Source organism: Zootoca vivipara, chromosome 3, assembly GCF_965207765.1.
Source record: "Zootoca vivipara chromosome 3, rZooViv2.hap1.1, whole genome shotgun sequence".
Classification (NCBI taxonomy): domain Eukaryota; kingdom Metazoa; phylum Chordata; class Lepidosauria; order Squamata; family Lacertidae; genus Zootoca; species Zootoca vivipara.
Window position 1 is genome coordinate 44468132 of NC_142586.1, and position 21272 is coordinate 44489403.

The window sequence follows — 21272 nt, forward strand, 5'->3', positions numbered from 1 at the left end:
TGTGACAAACCTGCAGAAGGGCTGAGAAGAACATCTAGTTTTTCTTCAAGCAAGGAAGCAGCTACATGGCAGCAAGAGGGATATGTTATACTTAATGCATAATTAGTTTTTGATCTTACTTTCATTACAGTATTAGAATTCAGATCTCCAACCTAAAATTATCCAGGTGATCAGGATGGTTTTTTAAAAATGAAACTCCCTTCTCCATATGAAAGTGAAATTCAAAGGGTTGCACTTTGAAATAATCTGTTTTCTAATATACTATTGCATGACATTGATAAAACAGACAATACAGAATTTAATCAAAAAACACAGCGCATTCACATCATTAAGTGATCTTTTACTTTAACAAATCAAATTCCAGAATACCTACATTTTCACATTCCTCACACATGATAGTGCTAGTCAATTCACCAACAAAGATCCTATCTATGAAGTTCATCTTCACACCCTCTCTTCCATATGCTGCAAAAACATTACCCTTTTTTAAAGGAAGAAACACATACATCCATTCTAAAAACAATTCATTCTAGAATTTTCTTCTGAAAACCATTAGTGCATTGTAAATAAACATCTGCAATACTATCAACACAGAAACGTTTCCATTCATCAGTACTTAATACAGTCTTTGAGAGTGATAAATAGATACATTTCGTTTTGATTTCTGTTTCAGATAGCTAATAGCATGTATTTCAAAACAAGGGATTAAAATGCAAAATATGACTATACCTATCCATATACTCTTACATAGTGGACATATTATTATGATACAGTGGTACCTCGACTTACAAATGACTCGACAACCGAATTCTTCGACTTACCAATGGGGGTAATGGCCGCACGCTTACGAATGTCTCGACATCCGGAAAAAACCACGGCGGGATTTTTCGACTTATGAATTTTTAGATAGGGTTGCTTCGACTTACGAATTTTTCCGTTTTCAATGTATTCCTATGGGAAATCGCGTTTCCAATGGCATTTTTTGACTTACGTATTTTTCGACTTACTAAGGTGCCTTCGGAACGGATTAAATTCGTAAGTCGAGGCACCACTGTATACTGTACAAAGCATCAACAGCACTTCAGAGTGATCCCACTATGTTTTTCCTCCTTGAGTAGTCTGCCTTAAGTATTAAAGAACTAACATTTAAGGCAGACTCCTTTGCGGGGCAGGGAGAGAAACTTTTGGTTTTCGTATCCAAAACAAGACTCCAAAGTAACTTGTAATAAGATATCAAAAGCAAATACTTTAACGTAAATTATAATGCTTGTCCTGTAAATTCATAGATAAAAATATATTCCAGCTCATGTTTTCAGTATGTGTACTTTGATATTTTGACTTATGCAGCTGTTAAGGCAGCCCTGCTGGTTTTGCCTGGTTTTGTCTTACAGGGTAACTTACGGACAGCTTAATGCCATAGTTTCTAAGTGGTGATTTGCCTTGAACTAGACTTCATAGACTCATCCTCCAAGGGAAGAGAAAAAGGGGAGGGGTGTTATCCTTTCCTTACTCCTCTAGCCTTCCCCAAGTTGAATCCTCAACTTAATTAGAATATGTATACTTGAGTGCAGCATGGAGGACTTCCTGACCCACTTAAAATTCTAGCTTCTCCTTTTAAAAAACAAAACAAAACCGAGGGCTAAAGACATAAGGCAACCTAGCGATGTGAATCATAGATATGTGAATCATAGCTAGATCAGAGAATCAGGTTACAAGTGTAGAACAAAATGATCAATGGGAGTGTTTTGCATGCGCACTAGATGGCACCAGAATAGGCACAAGCCCTGAAAAATCCACACGGAACCTCCAGTAGGATTCATTTGAATGAAATTATATATTCATGAATACAATTATTTCATAGTCAATTCATTTGCTTAAAAGCAAACTCAAACCAGACTCTGTGCAAGTTAACACAATGGCACATTTGCTAAATACCTTTGACTTTCCTTTTTGTCTCTTCGTCTGCAGTTTTAGTGGTTGGATTATTGAATGCTTTTAAGATTGCAGCTTGTATGCGCTGTAAGAAACATTCAGCACATATTTTATTAGTCAAAAGTTCAAAATTGCAAGTATATTAAATGGAACAAGCAACAATAAACAAGAACACTTGACAGTACTGTCAAAAATACATAGCCTCTTACATTTTATACATTGTCAGTAAATTTGAAACGTAAATTGTTAATATTAAAGGTTTCCTTCAGCTGCCCCACTTCAAAGAAAACTACGTTTCTTCAGGCAAGTAGCAAACTGATTACATAATTGTAGAATGATCTTTTTCCCTCCCTAAAAAGCCATGGGAGAAACCCTGAAATGCCAAGTAGAAGACAACAAAATTGCAGCCCTAATTTAATTGTTTTAATGGAAAAAACACAGCTGTATTTACTGAGCCAGCTTTCTAACATAAAGGACAATGACAAAAGTAATTAAAGGTATCTTGGTGATGGGGTATTTGTTACAGGGCTCAGTACCTGTAGCACACCAGATGTTGTTGACCTACAACTCCCATCATTCCTGACCACTGGCCATGCTGGCTGATACCAAAGGGAGTTGTAGTGCAGCAGCAGCTGGAGGGCCACCAGTTCCCTGCACCTAACATAGAATCTACAGTATTTAAAAATAAATAAATGGCATGGTATAATGGCTAAGAGTGTGAACTGAAGTGCCCAGTTTGCTTTTACCTCGATATATATGAATATTTAACATGTTTCAGCTTTCTCTCTCTATAAACAACAGCAGCCGAGAGACAAGGCAATCAGAATTGGGCCTGTGTTGCATGCAGACAGAGATTAGCTCTTTTCCCCACTGTGGTCCAGATTGAAATAAAATACACAGACACACACTGAACCTCCTGTAAACCCTGCCAGGGAAGATTCCATCGGAGTCAATGGAAACTTTATTGCTAGGACTTATAATGACTTCATTGGGATACAATTTCCACTGGGACTACTGGGGTGGGAGTGGAAGGGTTAACTCCCTTCTCCCCATACATCATGGTTCCAATCCTTAGGGATGCCCTCTCCTTTGGGAGAGTGAGGCCACACACACAACTGAACTTCTGAAAATAGAAAATGTTAAGTAAACAAAGCCATATTTTTTGGGGGGGGGGGTTATAGCTAAAACATATATGAACATGGCATTCAATGAAAACCTAATTTTATAGTCCACATGTAGCCAAACATTTAAGAACATTAAGTATCTTCCAACTAAGTCATGTTTTACTATGCAATGGCATTCTAGATATGGGCCTTTCTAACCTCATTCCTCACATGTGCTGATAAGATGTGTCAGTATCAACATCAGAAAAGACAAGAAAAATAAAATAAAATTGTATTTCGAACTTAGAAATATTTGTGATGTATTTGCTCTACTCATACAGCTTAAACAGAGAAGTGCCATGATAAATGTATTTTGAAATATTAACTACATCACTAGTGCACCAAGTAACAGCTTCTACTTCACGAGTATCTGACCTGGCTAGTGTATTAACTCCCAGTGCCTCAAGCTCTTTGTTCATCTTAAATCCAACAATATACTAAAGAGGGCTAATCAATAAATAACTCAGCAAGTTGGATACCATAAATGGGTTTAAGGCCATAAGCTACTCCCTTTTTGTTGGGATGAGCGCGTTGAACCATTTATGTAGGTCAAAGAAAACATAGTCTTTGAAGGGTTTGGGTGCGGCTAACAATGGCATCAGACATTAATCAATTAGCAGCAGGGTTCAAATACTTCAAGCCCTGGTGTGAAGCATCTCCAGTGCACAATGTTGGAAAAACCAGACAACGTGCAATTTTGACTGTGGTATTGACTATTTCCATTTGCTGTGGTTTTCAAAAAAGGCTCACTTACATACATTAATGTAATTTAGAAGGATGCAAATGCAAAGAACACTAAGTGTTTGGGAATAAGGAAGCATTCTGAGTCCACAAATGAGATATCAGCATGATTGAAAATTTGAAAGCACTTTAACAGAAAACAAAATGCAGAATCGACAAGCAATAGATACTACCCGCTCTTTAAAAAAAGAAAGTTATCATAAAATTTAGTTTAAAATAGTCTTTATATTATTGTATTTTAAAGCATCAGAAGATTTTTTATTTTAAAAAATAAAGATCAGATTTTAAAAAATTATATTTCAATTTAGGCAGAATAGATGGTTCAGAAATAAAAGTTTATTATGGGGGAAAGTGAAAAACATGGCTATTTGGCATTTCAGCAAGGCTGGTCTAAACTTTTACACTCACATTTAAGAGCAGCATGAAAAACAGAAAGTTTTAAAGGATTCTGGTGGCAGACAGATTGCTCTAGGCTTCCCTTCAAATAAAAAACAAAACACATGGTAGTGACACTCTCTAACAATAGCACGATTAACAGCTGTGGGGTTCCCATGACAGACAATGTTGCTCATGTTTTGTTTCAGACTGGCACAACTGTCACGGCTCACAAGATTGACCAGATCCACAAATCTGACATTTTCAGTTTGTCACACATCTATAAAATCGAAAAGGGGGAAGGGGGGGAAATCCCAAGAGCTTTTACTAGTAATGTCCCTTGCTGTGATGCCTGAGGTGATAAAGTTCCAGTTCATACTATTCCACCATTATGGCAAAACATGGGTTTAAGTGTTATCAAGGGTGGGATGAAGCTTTGTTTGTCCATAGGTGGAAATGGGACTGGGAAACAACTTCTACGCAGCTTTTCTTTTTCTGGTTTAAGTAAGGCTAGAATGCATAATTATTGGCAGGGTAATGAAATAAACAAATAACTTTTAAGGCCCAGCAAAGGGTGTGTGCTAATTTTGGTTTATTTATTCCAACATCATATCGGCCAACATTCTATTATAGGCAAGCATTCTCTAGCTATAAAATTTTGCACAAAGTGATCAAGTGCTTCAAGCTATCAGTTGTGAAAATTAATATCTAAGGGGCTTCTCTAAACAGGAAAAAAATTATGCTATTTCTACTTTTGGTTCTAAACTAAAGCATCAGCATGTCTGAAGTGCTCAAGCAACAAGCACAATATTTTTTCCTACGTTTAACCTATAACTTTATTAGCTTATTAAGCATTATGGATACTTTTCTACTCCAACACCCTAATAGTGTACATGCAAAACCAAAGCATATTTTAAGCAACCTTGTCCACCAGCATTGATACACAAAGAGCATTTCGATAAAAGCAAAACATGCTGTGTGTTGATGACAAAGCTGAACAGGACTGTGCGCACCCCATTACATTGGTTTATTTTCCAGCTGAACAAGTTAGAGGAAGATCCAAGGACAAAGCAAGCAGTTTCCACATTGACTCATGACATGTAAGATTTCTTCGTCCATATTTACACTGTACAGTGACATCTAAGACTTTTGGCTTCAAACCAAGGATTCTACAAGCTATGGCGAACAACCTGGTGAGTAGCCAGACCTTACTGAAGCTAAGGAGGTGGAAATTTACTGAGAGCCTCATGTAAGTTGCCCTCAGACTTCTAAACAAAGGAAGACATGAATACAACTAATTAGAAACAAAAAGGAACAAAAACAGAAACACATTTGCTACTGTTGCACACATGTGTTAACTGTGCTGGGCCTGGAGTCCAGGGGTCTTCTGCATGCAGTAATATCTCTAACATGGAATTATAGAATTGTAGAGATGGAGGGGACTACAAAGATCATCTAGTTCAACACCCTGCAATGCAGGAATCTTTTGCCCAACGTGGGGCTTGAACCCAGATTAAGAGTCTATTCTGGTTGTCTCAACTACCATATCAGAGCACCAAAAAATAGTTGAAATGTCAATTTAAGTCTACTGCGTACTTATTGATTTACAAACGTATCACCTTTGTCTCTTCTATTCTCATTGCATCCAGCAAATAGTGGAGAACTTCTTGGCTGTCCTGCTGTTGAAACCCCTTAAAGCGAGGAGCCCTGCAAAATGGGAGAGAAGAAATGAGTACGTCTTTAGCAGATGAGCTTTCAGATTCAATAATAAAATGTTTTCTAAATAAATATGTTTTCTAAATGAGGTAATTTATATACAAATGTGTGTTTGCTAAGGAATCAAAAGAAAACCACGGGCAAAAAGAAAAAACCACAGCAAGAAACAGGGATATATAAAGGTGAAAGGGAGGTGGAAAGCACATAAGCTTTGCTTACTTTTCAAAAAGATTTCAATATGAGACATAGCTGAGAGGCAACAAAACTCAAAACTGTAGGGGCAACGCTTGAGAAAAGAAACAACCTTATCACAGTGGTGTCAAGTTTCTCCTATACAAGTGAATGGCTGTCGTTTGCTCCCATGACAAAAAAATAAATACTGGAATCGTGGCCAAAACCAACCAACCCACCACCTCTGAGATCAAATGGCTGATCTTGAATCTGCAGAGATGTCCACAAATTTATTCGGGCAGCCAATTTTCAGAAGGACAGTCCACAGGGCATTACGATTTTAGAATAAATGCTGGAAATTTACAGACCTTCACTCTGAACACATAATGGCATGGTTTGTTTTTTTTTAGTTCCAGTAAAAAATATTTAAAGGTACTTGAGTTTTGGTATATTGAGGACTATACAGCAACTATTATAAAGTAGATGAAGGCTAATATTAAAAGTCCTACAATATGTTGAAGAGCAGGTTGCTTGCTTCTTTGCTGAAAAAAGCAGCAGAGTCTTGTCACATTAGTGCAGCAAACAGGGGGCATTTCATTACCAAAGAAAAGGAGTGCACACTACCAGCTCTCTTAGATGCACGGTACCAGGTACTTATGCAAATTATGAGTAAGTTTTAGCTCACCATTGTTCCTACAAAAACATTCAACTTTCTATAAAAAGACTGTGGCCCTGTTCACACATAATAGCAAAATATAGTTAATGGTCTATAATAATCACACCTGAGTGGGCTCTTTAATTCTTCCCTGCTTGTGCTAAGGAGAAGCCATGCAAAGCCAGGCTTTCCTTGTAATCAAACTTTGTGTTGGAAGTACTGATCATAGTTTGCTAAAACAAACCATGATTCCTGGTTCAGACATAATACAAAGGGAGGGATCAAATCCCCCACTGCCTGCTCCCTCCCCCCAGCAAATATACAGAGTCATGAAAGAGTCCTCTTAGGTGCATTCACAATAAATTGTTAACTGTGGTCTGTCCAAGCAAGACTGCAGAATGCAAATGTGATAGATACATGTATCAGGCCTATAAATAGTGATGTGCCATGGCAAGTACGGTAAGTATTGTCTCAAGGTGAAGAGGCCAGAAAGCATTACAGAAGTTTGATCTTTATTTATTTTAGACCTAAACACAGGTCAGCTTCAAACTTTCTGGGCTGATTTCTTAAACCGAAATATTATATTCAGAGTCTGGTCAGTTTTTAAACAAACAGTAATTCTTACTACAGAATACTATAGATTCTTAACTAAGCTGCCACTGAAAGGCAGTATCTCATGGGAAACTGAAACTTGTTTGTAAATACCAGTAAATGTCAAAGCCATTACTTATTTGCGTAGAGAAGTGGAATGGGACACATGCACAACGCCTGTCCACTCCTCTTGATATACAGTCCAGAGTATAATTGACAGAACACAGCTTATGGTGATATCTAATAAAACTTGAAGGTATGGGGAAAGAAAGAATTTCCTGCTTTGGCCTATTCCACCTTTTAATAAAATTAGAAGAACTGAGTCCAATTTTTATTTTAGCCTAAGGAGAGTTGTTCTGAACAGTAAGAGCAGCAGAGTTTTCAGTGTATGTCAGCAACTTGTCCTGTATACAGTAATTTCATTTGTCATTTGCCCAACCAAGGCCTTTTCCGTCAAGGTCTTATACAATTACACCAGTTAGGGAATACAAGAAGAAAAATGTTAAAGCTAGTATTTCTTTCTGAAGTTTTCCCTTTTTCTCACCTACCGTTGAAAAAGAGGCCACCTTGCAGAATATTTTCTGAATCTTCTCTGCCATTTATTGTGACACAAACCATCAACACACTTTCTACTGGAACTACTTACATTTTCCTCTAAAAAACCCTCATATTTTTACTCTGTCGCCCACACCACCCCCCACACCACCCCCAGCCATTTTATTCACAACATGTACTTGTGAGGTAGGCTAGGACAGGCTGAGAAATGAAGGCTGGCCCAAGGTCACATACGATAAAGGTTTAATCAACACACTTTTCAATATAAAATGACAAAAGTACAGCAGTTTAAAAATAAGCCATTTTGTGGTTAAGGCAGTTGCTTAAGGCCTATGAGCAATAAATATTAACGTCTGTTAACATACAACACTGCATGAAAATTCTTAGCAAGAAATGGAAAGATTTCTACAGGAAACCTTTGTCAAAAAAGCTAAAGAAGAGTGGGGGAAGTATGTAGGAAAGGGAAAATAGAAAAGCTCTAATCAGCATTGATATGTTCAGATTTGACAACTAAAAGATGTGCATTCTTGTCTCCTTGAAAATATGCTCCAAGCAAGATCCTTGGCAAAAGTGGAGGACTCTAAGATGGTTGGTTGAACTGACCGTTCACAGATGTGCTAACATATGGAAGCCAGTGTCAATGCGCTACAACCTGTTGTACAGTGTCAGCAGTATAAATGACAGAACAGGTTGAATTCCTGTTAATGGCCATAAGTAGTGAAGGACAACTGTGACAGCTATGTCATGGCAACTCAAGTCTACCATCTCAATGCTCAACATGGTACAAAACAGAACTGTTTTGAATAACACCTAAATATTTAGTCAATACTTAGATATAGCATCTATTTATTTTAAGTGAAGGAGAATTTGTTTTTGATAAAACTTTCATGATTTGATTGTAAGCACTGTACATTTAAACAAAATATGCACTGTAATTATAAACTACAAGAAAAATAAATAAATGTCAAGATTGCCACCCTGGACTCCTTCAGGGAGGAAGAGCAGGATATAAACTAAACAAACATTTCACTGCATCAACCAAGCACCATCATGGTAGGCATAGAAACAGGTAAACAGAAAAAGGACCAGAATACTCTGATTTGCAAAACAGATGTATGGTGTAGGAAAGATGAGTGTGGCTTGGATGAAGTGGCCTTGTAGACCAAATAGGGAGTCCTGGCGGACCTAATCAGACCCACGGGTCAAAGGTTTCCTATCCCAAATTTATGGGAAGAAAAACAAATGGTGTGTTAGGCTATGACAATGAAGAAACATTTACATAGGGTGGGATAGAATTCGAAACTCCTTTAAATCTTTGATAGCCTACGTGGATTGCAAGAGTAGTTGTAATTAGAAACATTAAAACATGCTTTAGAATTTTCTTTTTTAAAGTGTACTGTAGATATTTTACAAACTTCAAGGTAGTTTTATACTAACAGCACCTCACCCCACATAATTGTAGGGGGGCAGGATAACAGAATTCTAAAAATAAGAAATTATCCTGTTCCTATTAATTGTAAATTAAAATTAATGGAAAAGGTTTTTTGGGGGGGAATGTCTCCCATTCATTTGTTTAGCTCTGTATTCCACAAAATGGTACCCATAGGCACTTTACCCTTGGGACACTTCCCTTGGTTCCCCTCAAGGCCCTCTGTCCTTAGCACCAGCAAAATAACAGGTGCATCTAATGGTGGAATTCCATAATGTTTGCTCAAAAGTCTCATTGAGTTCAGCAGAGCTTACTTCACAGATCTTAAGCCACAGATTTAAGGCTGCAATCCTAAATGTATGTAACTAGGAAATAAGCCCCATTTAAAACAGTGGCACTTATTTCCCAGTAAAAATAGTGGAGAATCTCAGGCCCAAGAGCTAAATGAAACTCTCCAGATCTCCATTTACCTCTTGGTACTCTCCCTAAGCCACACCTCTTTCTGGCCCTGCTCCCATGCCTTTCCTGAGTGCTTTTGCCTGGGCTGGAATGTGTCCTAAAAGTGTGATAATTATTACCTTGCTTGGGGATGTGTGTGTGTGTGTGTGTGTGTGTGTGTGCGCACACACACACACACACACACACACACACACACACACACCCTCCATTGCTCTGCCCGCATACATTGTTCTAACCACTTGGACTCTGGCACCCCCCACCACTAGAATGCAGCCCCTAGGTTCTCCATGAAGGAATGTGGCCTTGAAGCTGAAAACTGTATATATGATTTACAGATGTATAGGAGTGTGTAGCTGATGTCTTAAACGATATCTAGAGCAAAAAGAAGTGACACATATACTAAGTGGTGGTGTTTTTCCATCTGAACCATCTGTGGTTATCCATAAAAAGAACCAAGACAAGACAAGCTCCTCTTTTGCCCACTATGTGACCTTTTCCTTTTCTTACAAACTACTGGCTTTTCTAAACTCCAAATTACAAGACACCATAGTTATCGCTACATTATTGCTATTAAACAAAATGTTACCCAGCAATAGGAAAGCACAAGGTTTTTTTTAAAAAAAAACACACAGTTAACTGCATTTTTGGAGCCCACCAAGCAGAAACAAAGCTCCACTTTCTAATTCAGCTGAAAATCTACTCAATAGCAAGGAGTACTGCCATAATACCTGGCTTCACAATTTCTTCCACTGATAAAATTACCCAGCCGTAACAAATAAAAGGATTATTTATGTCCTCTTAGTACATAAATGTTGTGTGAGCCACTAAGTCTCTAGATAAGTCAAAAGTCTGCATCCCTAATATTCAGAATAGTGGAAAACAAACAGAAGGGCCCTGTAGCTATGCACACAATCTGTCTTAGCAAAACGTCTGACAGCTGCAACACTAACAAAATTAACAGTGGATGAATTAGTACCAGACGCAGAACAGTTGCTATGGAAAGAATCATCAATTTCTTTCTTTTTTCCTCAATAACCTAACTGTTAAGAGGGGGAAACTCATATAAAAATCATTGTCGTTTTATTTCAACATGATACGCCATAATAAATTTCTGATCAAAATAAAAAGGATTATGTTAGGCAAAGCATTTCAATTTTAACGTGTGGATTCCATGCATGTGAAACATGCTACCAACGTGAAGTTGCTCTTACTTTTGACAGAGCTGGCTGAAAAGAACTTTGGGAGAAAGAGGCCCTTTTCCAGTTTCTTTCATGCTGTGAAGGAACAGGAACATCGCTGAAGTCAGTGGCCCAGGACTTGAGAGGTTCACTACCAAAGGTTCCTTTGGGATCAAAATAAATATCAGACTTTAATTCACAATACTTCCTCTTAATTTATAAATGTAAGCTAAACAGTTGATGGGAATCCTAAACCTCTCAAGGTTGGCGCTTCACGTGTAAATAAAAACAATTTGTAGAATCCTATATTTGGCGCTGTGGTCTAAACCACAGAGTCCAGGGCTTGCTGATCAGAAAGTCAGTGGTTCGAATCCCTGCGACGGAGTGAGCTCCCGTTGTTCGGTCCCAGCTTCTGCCCACCTAGCAGTTCGAAAGCACATCAAAGTGCAAGTAGATAAATAGGTACCACTACGGCGGGAAGGTAAACAGCGTTTACGTGTGCTGCTCTGGTTTTGCCAGAAGTGGCTTTGTCATGCTGGCCACATGACCCGGAAGCTGTACACCGGCTCCCTCGGCCAGTAAAGCGAGATGAGCGCTGCAACCCCAGAGTTGTTCACGACTGGACCTAACAGTCAGGGGTGCCTTTACCTTTACCTATATTTAGGTAAAAAAATCCCCATCGCAGGGATTCGAACCGCCGACCTTCTGATCGGCAAGCCCTAGGCTCTGTTTTAACCCACAGCGCCACCCGCGTCCCTCCAGAGGCATATATAGTGAACAATGAATAAATATTAAATTGGGCAAGAATATATTCACCATTATCATTTTTCAATGTCCAGTCAATGGACATATTCCCAAAGGAGGGTCCTCTGAATATTTCACACAAAGCAGAGTCTCTCACTAAATGCTTACCAGTTGAGATGCAGGACTCTGACCAATTTTAAGCTTTGTCCCCTTTTCTTTAACTTCACACATTAGTTCATTTAACAAGTGCGTCTGTGCCATGTTCTAAAGAAAAAAGGAAGGAAAAGGTTATAGATGACATTTATTTGTTAACTGGACTACTCGATAACAAATTATTATTGAAAGTGAATTTATACTGTGGCAGGCATAATTCTCCTCAATGGCAGTAGAATAATCACAATCCAAAGAGCTCCTTTAGAACATATGTCCAGCGAGGCTTCTGACCATTTCTTTAATGTGCATCTGCCTATGCCACATCACGAACTGCTTTCGAGATTCCCTCAAGTTTCACAAGTTCCAATTTCTGCAAACTGCCATTTTAAAAATACATACTTCAAATTCCAACTGGTCGCACAGTTAGCAGCAACAACACTCCCCGAACTGAGAGGAAAGCTGCTTGTACACTATCTGCTCAGTCCAAAATTATCATAGTTTTTTCACTCAACAAATCAATCAGCTAGATAACATGTTTAGATCAATGTTTCTCCTTATTCTTCCTCCATTCCAATTAGGAGATCATTTATTTTGACTTTTAAGAGCAGCACAACTCCAGCAATAGTAGATCACCTTTGTGCTACAGTTTAATTAAGGCTGGTCCTTGCACTTCTTCTCCTCTCCCACTACCCCTTGAAATGCAACTACTACAAGAATAAAGGTATTGATATATTGCTAAGTAATATAAAATAATTGAAAATGTAGCCCAGCATCAGGTGAAAGTTCAGAAAACAAGATGGAGCTGTCCTAGGTAGCCAGTGCTACAGAAGGCGGCTAACAGGGAAATTCATTACCAGATTTTTATCAGCATGTTTCGGAATCAAAGACAAAAATAAGTGCAATCTGCAGCCTTAATGAAATACTGTATATAGGTGTACTTCAGAATACGGTGGCGCATCTTAATTCTTACCTGCATGACAGCATTAAAGAAGCAGGTGTTCCCTAGGTTATTAATGCCTTTAACTGGAACTGATGCCCAACTAGAGCTGATGCCTTTGCCCTTTAATATGTCACTTGCTTCATTGTTTTCTTCATGCAACCATATAATTTTTGATGATGAACCTTTAATAGAAAAGAGATAGCAGTAACAACTATGGGTAGAAAGTTGCTGTGTGTTATGAAACAGATATAAAAGACAAAGCAGTGAAGACTTATCCACAGATGCTTTATCAATAAAACCTTAAGGATCTTGGTGTTGTTCTAATAAGGTATTTGAACACACTTTTTATGAGTTTGGGATCAGCTAGCATATGTACAATCACATGTGCCGAATACCATGTTTGTACTCTTGACATAGGAAGGTTTGCTAGTCAGAAACCTACTGTCCTGTCATATTAGATGCTCACAAACTCATAAAAGAGTGTAAGCAATGTGTTCAAACTACAGAAAATATCCAAACTTTCAGCATTGCAGAGAGTTGACTATATGTCCCTGGGGTTCCCTTCCAACTCTACAGTTGTATGCTTCTATGAAGCACATGTTCATGGGAATTTCTGACTCCCTTTTCTTTAACAGAAGTCTAAAACTTTCCCCGAAGGACCAGATTAGAGATACCTTAACTTTGTTTTAATCTTTGATGTAATTTTGCTGTTATCTTTTGTGGTACATCCCCTGGGCTTTGCTGGAGCAATGTGATAGATAGATGATAGATGAAAGATAGATAAGATGATAGATAGATAGATGATAGATATCCATTTTGAAAGCAGCTTAAGGTATGATATGGAATCATCCGTTAAAAGAAAAAAAATCAAAATTTGGCAGATGGATGGAAAGGGATAGATATCATGTTTTCCCCATAACATACTTGCACTGTTGTCTGCCCACCACAGTTCACCATGTGACACAGACTTGTTAATTTACAACAAGATGAAGCGACTGCTTGCTATTTGCCTTAAACCTTTAAAATCCAATATATTTAAACAAACTGTAATATAAATAATGTGCTACCAGTACGGCATCCTTGTATTTCCCTATTTGCCTTATTGCTTAAATATATACGGGGCAGTGAAGTTAGACAGCCATTAACTTGTAGCCTAGAGGTAATAGGAATACTTGAGACACAGTATTTAGCCTAGATTTCTACTAGCAACTTTCATATTGTCATGGCTGCTGTACTAAATATGAACATTACTGACATCTGCAACATTCCAAGTATTGATTAACAATGCATGTCAATGTGAACAAGTTATGGACTTAATGGATGCCAAGAGCTGCAGTGCTGCAATCTACATTTTGACATATGAATTCATATATTTGCCCTAATGAGTTACATACTGAGGACTCATTAAGTGTTCTTGAGAAATAACTAAACAGACCTATTTACATTAACATAACTCTCATACTGAAAGATTTCTCTATGCATTATCCTTAGATACTTACATCGTCTGTCGAAAAATAGGGAGGTGGTTGGGGAGGGTGGACTATAATTAAATAATGAAAGAAACCAAATATGATTAAATATTCCTATTATAGCTGACATAAGATGGCTAGAATGATTTCCCTGCCTTCCAGTCAAAGCACATTTTTTTTTTGAAATTATGCCTGGGTTTGCAAAAGATGCAATTTCATTTTTGACACCACCCCCACTGCCTGATGCTCGTAACGAGACAGTTCATATAGAATACACCCAAGTTCACTAATAGAGGCCAGTAAAAAGCAAACAAGACACGGCAGGAGATTCAGGAGCTGCTTTGCTGAGCTAGTTCTCTTTGTATAAGAGAGAGAGAGAGAGAGAGAGAGAGAGAGAGAGAGAGAGAGAGAGAGAGATGAATCAACTGCATATTCAATATATTAGTGGAAACATACTTGTGCTGCACTTCATACAACTGTGTGTGCCGTTTTCTGCATGGATCAGCTGTGTGATCAAGTTCCCCATAAGGAACTTGGTGATGCAGCCGATCCTGCTGTGTCTCTAAGATCAGAAACCTGAGGGGTGCATTCTCCAAATGGTGCACCCATAAAAACCTCATTCACAATGCAAGTCTCTAAAATCTCCAGTGGCATAAAACTTATACAACACGTTTATTAATTACAGTTGTATCTCACCTAAATAAGCACACAGAGTGCGAACAAGACTGAGTGTATGGAGGGGGAGGCTCATTTAATTTCGCTGCACACAGGTGGTGTAGTGACAATAAAGGTTTATTTATTATTATTATAAAGCTCAACAGAGCACACATGGCGCCCTGCCCCCACCCCTGGCAAATGTTATCCTCACAACAATTATGTGAAAGAAAGTTAGGCTGGAAGATAAACCCACTGGGCTTTATCACTAACCAGAGATTTGAACCCTGGATGTGTCTGTCTAAACCCAGCATCTATCCACTGCCTTATACTGGCTCTTTTCTTTTAAAAGTAAATTAAAGTAGAAAGAATTTTTGCCAAAGTAAAAAATAATACATAAACATACTGGTTACTTTTTATTTTAAAAAAAGTCAAAATTGTGTACATAATCTGCATATTGGACTACCACAGTTGTTTCATTTATCCATCGGCATTCACCAACATCTGGGACAACATCTTAAAGTAAACAATGCTCACAAGGCCATCTGGACAAAACTGCAGGCAAAAATTAGAGCAGAAGCATATGGAAAAGCAGATTTTTCTCTCCCCTTCAGCAGTGCAGGATGACAAATGTCAAACCTAGATCTGTCCACGCTTCACTGTGCTATGCTTTGCAGCACCACCTGGCTCTCCTTGTACAGCCACCAAATATGGACAGCACTGCCACAGAGGACCATATCTGGAGGGCAAACTCAATAAAAGCATTTCATTTCATGGTTAAATGACAGCTTCACACAAGTAGCAAGGTTCTGTTTACTGAATCTCAAATGTGAATCATTCAGCGGTTGGGGGGGGGGGAGAGAGATAATAAAACAAACCCCACCACAAAAATACAATGACTAAGAACAGGACAGCTTTGTTACTAAGACATGAATACTCATGTAATTATAAAATGCAGGAAGCCATAATTACACATCCAAACAGCACATTAGCTTAGCAGTTATCCAGAAACTAGAAATATAAAGAAAATGTGCTTTGTCAGTTCTTAAAATCCAATCCATAATCCAGACTGAAATCCTAAGCACACTTAACTGAATTCATTGAACATAGTGGGAATTAATTCTGAGTAAACATGCTTAGGCATAGCTGTCAAGTTTCCCCTTTTCTCACGAGGAAGCCTATTCAGCATAAGGGAATTTCCCTTTAAAAAAAGGGAGAACTTGACAGCTATGTGCATAGGCTTCCACTGCCATTTAAGGTGAAGTGTGAGGCTGTTCAGTGGGACTTAAACCGAAGAAAACATGAGCAGGATCTGACTGTTAGTTCAACTGCCCTGAGAAATGAAATCTACCGGTACATACTTTGGCTTAGCTGATCTTCACCTGAAATATTTTGCTTTTAACAGATGTGAGAAGTATTTACATGTTCATGGGCAATTTGAACTCCAGCGAATTCTTAAATCTGGCTGCTCAAGTCCTCTGACCAAAGAATTCTGTTCCTTGGACCATTTTATAAACCTCTTTAACATTCAGAGAGGGTTATATCCAGCACAGCATTCATTTAAGGCCACACAGGCACTGAAAGTTCTCAACTTCCTCCTCCTCACTGCAGACCCTGATGCGCTTCCTAAAGGTAGTGGACCCTTAAGAAGTGTTTGGGAAGCGAGATCCCAGACTGTGGGGGATTTGGAGGAAGTTAGGCATAGGCAGCCATTTGAAGAATGACTTCAATGTGATCTACCCTGCCTCAGGAAACTTTGTAATGAAGTTATATTCTTTTTAAACATTTCAGTCTTACAGTGTAGTTTTTTTTAGTTAGAAAAGCCACAGATCTACTGCAACTATCTATGTTTACAGCATACAGTATTCACTTCACCGACATACTGTACAAGACTACCGGTAGCAGGGCTTCTGCATCAATTTGCTTTAACCATGTTTCTTAGAAGAACTCTGTCTTCTGTATACACATTTCCCATATTCTTCCTGAAACAATAATTTAACAGGATGGGCAGATGGTATAAAAGTAAAAAGAAAACAAATGTTCACTGTTTTTCTTTTATCAGGGTATGATGTTGTTGTTGTTGATGATGATGTTGTTGTTGTTGTTGTTTTCCATTAAGTAAAAAAAGGGGGGATCAGGGAACATGTTTCAAGGTCAATGCTTCTCTCTCATGAATAATCCTCAGGAATAAAAAGCAAGGTTAATAGCTTTCTTTCCTTTTAGCACATTCACACAATGCTGTATTATAAACATATTGCCATTCTATTACAAAAAATTAAAAACTGAAGCAGCAGTTTTTCCCCAATACTATGAAAAGGTTAAGTTTTTCTAATTTAAATGAGAAAAATCAAGTGAATGCTCCATTCTTAAATGATTGATAAGACTATTGTGCCATATTTTCCATACTATACTATAACACCACTGCATCAAAGAATTAAAATGGCAATTTATTTATAGGGCAATGACAGAATAAATGGGTATTGCTCAATTTCATGATTTGGTCTTCAGGAGACAAGTGAAAACCATTCCATCATACAGAACCTTTATATTTTAAGTTGAAGATTTATTTTTAATTCCTTGCCTGTGCTTCTCTTTTTAATTGTATTGGTATGCCATGATTTTTATAGATTTTGGCCACAATCCACATCTGAATTAAGTGTGCTTAAACCCAATGATTAAGTCTTCTTGGATTATAGTGTTTATTAGTTGTTTTGTTTTAAATCATGCACTTCATTTTAAACTAATCCAAGATTTTTTCACTGTGGAGTGGTGTAACACATTTAAACAATAAAAAATGAGATTTGAAATGGTTTCATCAAAATGTTTTGCTAAGAGAACATGGGGCTGAAATCCCCTGATTTTAATGGATTTACTCTGATCAAATCTGCATTCAACCCTATTTTCTCACCCAAATACATTATATTCTAATAAAGCACGGGATCCACCTAACCAGTCCTGTCAGTGGAAGCCCTGCGCAAGGACTTCCGCTTGCACAACAAGGCTTTCCTCCCTCTCCCTGCCTGCACACCTCCCAGCCACCCAAAATTGGCTCTAGGAGAATTAAGAAAATACTCAAAACAGCATGGAAGTGATCGTTCCATCTGGCTAGCAGCAATGTTTGTGCACACAGAACAACCGGAAGACCGCAATATTGAATTCCACCCACTTAGTTCAGGATTCTGTTTCCAACTCTGGCAAATTCACAAACAGAACATGATGGAAATGATAATTTATTTGCCCAGAACACCTTTAAAAGACTTAAATTACATCCGCAATAAAATAAAAATAAATAGGAGCCTCCAGAGTGCATTGCAATAGCATCATCAATATTTTATAATGTTCTCCTTCTGCAGAATATTATCAGACCCGTTCTCAAGGGAGATATTTGGAACAGTAACATGTTTCTGGATCAGTTAAGCAAAAAAAAAAATAGATAGCTATTATAACTATTTCCCATCAATTTCTCTAAGTGCCTGATTAGATATAACCTGAACAGAACTCTTCCTAGAATGTTTTAGACTTAGTGTTTGTGCACACACACCCCTCCTTCTATTTCTCACCTCAACAGAGAAAATAATAAATAAGCTGGATATCCTATGTTTCTTTGAACACTGGACTACAAAAAACAACAACCACTCGTCAGACTATTTATTAGCATTATCTACTTCTATTGAGATACACTGCCCAAAAAGTCAAGAGCTTATATAAATCTACATACAGAGGTTATATAAATCTACAAAGCTTAATTATACATAGTTTGCAAAAATGTTGTTTATAAAAAATGTACACCACTTAGCAAAAATCTTCAAGTGGTTTACAGTAAGTTATAGAAATATTCAATATATTAGTGAAAAAACCAGCACATTTTTAAACAGTAATTAACACTCAGTGTCAATGTTATGAATCTCAAAACATCAAGCTGCATTGCAAATTTTACAGAAACTCTGCCACAAGCAATGAACGCAAGTACAACATAAATAAAAATGGTTTTCCTGCTCCCATAAACTGAAAGAAAAGATGCAGAGAGAATAATCTGTTTAAGCTTTGTTTCCAGTGATCAAGCACGCCCTTGTTTCTAATTTTCCCCCATTCCTAGAAAAGTCTGGCATTCAAACTGTAGCAGCTCAGCATGGTTCCTGTGTGTTACATGTGCACTGGGTTCATGTGAAATTCACAAGTGTACCATCACAACAATAATGCACCTGCTTTACTGGCAAATAAAACATAATGGCCTGCTAACCTTTTCCACAAAACTAGGTTCTGCTGAGTGGTTTACAAAGCCCTTGCTTTATTCTTCCATGTTGTGCCACACATGCCCTTTTAACCAAACAGATTACTTTTTAAAAGTCAGGGCAGGGAATTGGAGGATGGAGAAAGGAGAGAAAACAACATATTGTTGGATATGGTAAACCACTAGATTGTGGTTGAAATCCACACAGCTGCAAGCATTCTTTTGGGAAACCCCACACTTGGGCTTATCTCAATTGCTTAATGTAATTCCCTGGGTCAGTCATGTAGAAGTAATGTAATTTGCACATTTCTGCAGCTAAAGTTTAATCTTTACGAACTGCCAAGTGGAAAGACAGGATCCTGCTGCCAGTCTCGTCCTTTGCATCCACACCAATCACAAGCATTTTGCTTTTGTCATTCCTCAAAATGTACCCAACAGGATATCTGTGTTCTCAACACCCCCACCCCAATATTTTTGCCTTCCCTTCAAATGAATTCTCAGTTAAACTGAAACAGGACAAAGTTGCCATGCCCAAGTTCTCATATTCTTGTTGGGTACATGGTATTTAGAAAAAAATTCCATGTAATAAAGGTGGCAAACTCATTTTTCAACACACTATTATATAGCTTATGTTTATAGAAGACCGGTGCTGTTTGAACCACAAAGACAGTAATTTTTCTTCCCAAGGGAAAAAAGGCTATTTTCATGGGCCTTTTGTTATCATCCTTTATGTACAAGGCTCTTCTAAGTAGTAAGAGAAACACCTCTTCTAAGATGAAACCTTGCAATACATATGCAACACACCAAAAAAAGTACGCATTCGGTTTAAAAGCTATAGTAAGTTACTTAGGCACATAACTTGCTTATGTATATCCTGTACCTCTTCCTTCATTACAGAATAACCTCTCAAACCTCAATACAACTAGATGTCAGGGTTTTCTAGACAGATGATGAAATGCAAAGCCTGGCACCTCTCTTTTGCAGGTGAACTACTGATGTGTTCTGTAGAGTTGTCATTGAGATAGCCCTCATACATACATACATACATACATACATACATACATACATACATACATACATAATTTTATTTGTCTACTGCCTTTCCATAGTTAAAACTATGCTCAAGGCAGCTGACAACATGTAAAAAAAATACACAATCACAAACTTAACAAAAGTAATCATAAACAGTAAATAAAGCAAAAAAAATACAAACTGAAAAATTTCCACATAAATCATATTAAGATCTCAGATAGATCTTAGTAATAGCAGTAACAGCAATTCCCCCCCCCAACAAATCCTCCCTGAGCAATTCCCTAGCCCAAGAGTCTATTCAGCAGCCATAGCTTTTGTAGCTGGAGTCAGCCAGGGCCCCACCCTCCCAGGCCAGGTGGGAAAAGGCCTGGAAGGCAGGGAGCAGGTCTTCCAGGACTCACAGCCAAGATGGTCTCTTAAGAATCCCTACTAATTTAGGGGCATTACTTCAGTCATTTGCTTGGTGCATGACTGTAATGTTGTGGGCCACACGGGACTCTTAAAGGACCTGCTGGACGTGTGAGCCTCATGTTTAATTCCTCAAAAATAAAAAGATGCATATCAGCTTCGGCCCCATATAACTTTTATTAACACAAACTTACTTGATTCATTTCTAGTAACATGTCTTTGGAGGAAGTCAACTATCTGTGCCAAAGCCTTCTTGTTACAGTGTGTTGATAGCTCTTCATTACATTCATAACACCTAGAAGAAGGATTTAAAATGTTGTCATAACGATTCTCCAGGGAAATCATAAATTCTTATGACTTTATACGAGGTCATAAAACATTGTGATTCCTTATTTCAGGTAATGTCTATATACAGGCTGCATGTTACAACTACTATAAACAACACATTCAATTTGGGACCTGAACCAAGCAAATTCCCCACCACCAGCATCACCTACTGATTTTGGTGGTGGCAGCAACAAAAAGAGACTGTGTAGCCACAATGCTAGAGTCAGCATACTACAGTGCCTGGATGGGGATGCAAACAGTCCCCTCTCCAATAACAGGGAAGGCACAGACAGAAAGGGTTAAAACACCCCTGCTCCCAAACATATGATATTTAGTTTGGCCCTCAGTC

The 21272-nt window shown here is 38.1% G+C and overlaps 1 protein-coding gene across 2 annotated transcripts in view; it reads right to left on the reverse strand.

Annotated features, from left to right (window-relative positions):
* USP45 (ubiquitin specific peptidase 45) overlaps positions 1–21272 on the reverse strand; it is a 51401-nt gene that overhangs the window by 18049 nt on the left and 12080 nt on the right. For both annotated transcript variants that reach the window (XM_035109333.3, XM_035109332.3), the window contains exons 5-11: positions 20791–20891; positions 12833–12984; positions 11878–11973; positions 10999–11129; positions 5831–5918; positions 1936–2017; positions 374–465 (exon numbers count right to left, since the gene is read on the reverse strand). In XM_035109333.3, coding sequence (XP_034965224.3) covers positions 374–465; positions 1936–2017; positions 5831–5918; positions 10999–11129; positions 11878–11973; positions 12833–12984; positions 20791–20891 — 742 coding nt within the window. The remainder of the gene's footprint in view (positions 1–373; positions 466–1935; positions 2018–5830; positions 5919–10998; positions 11130–11877; positions 11974–12832; positions 12985–20790; positions 20892–21272) is intronic.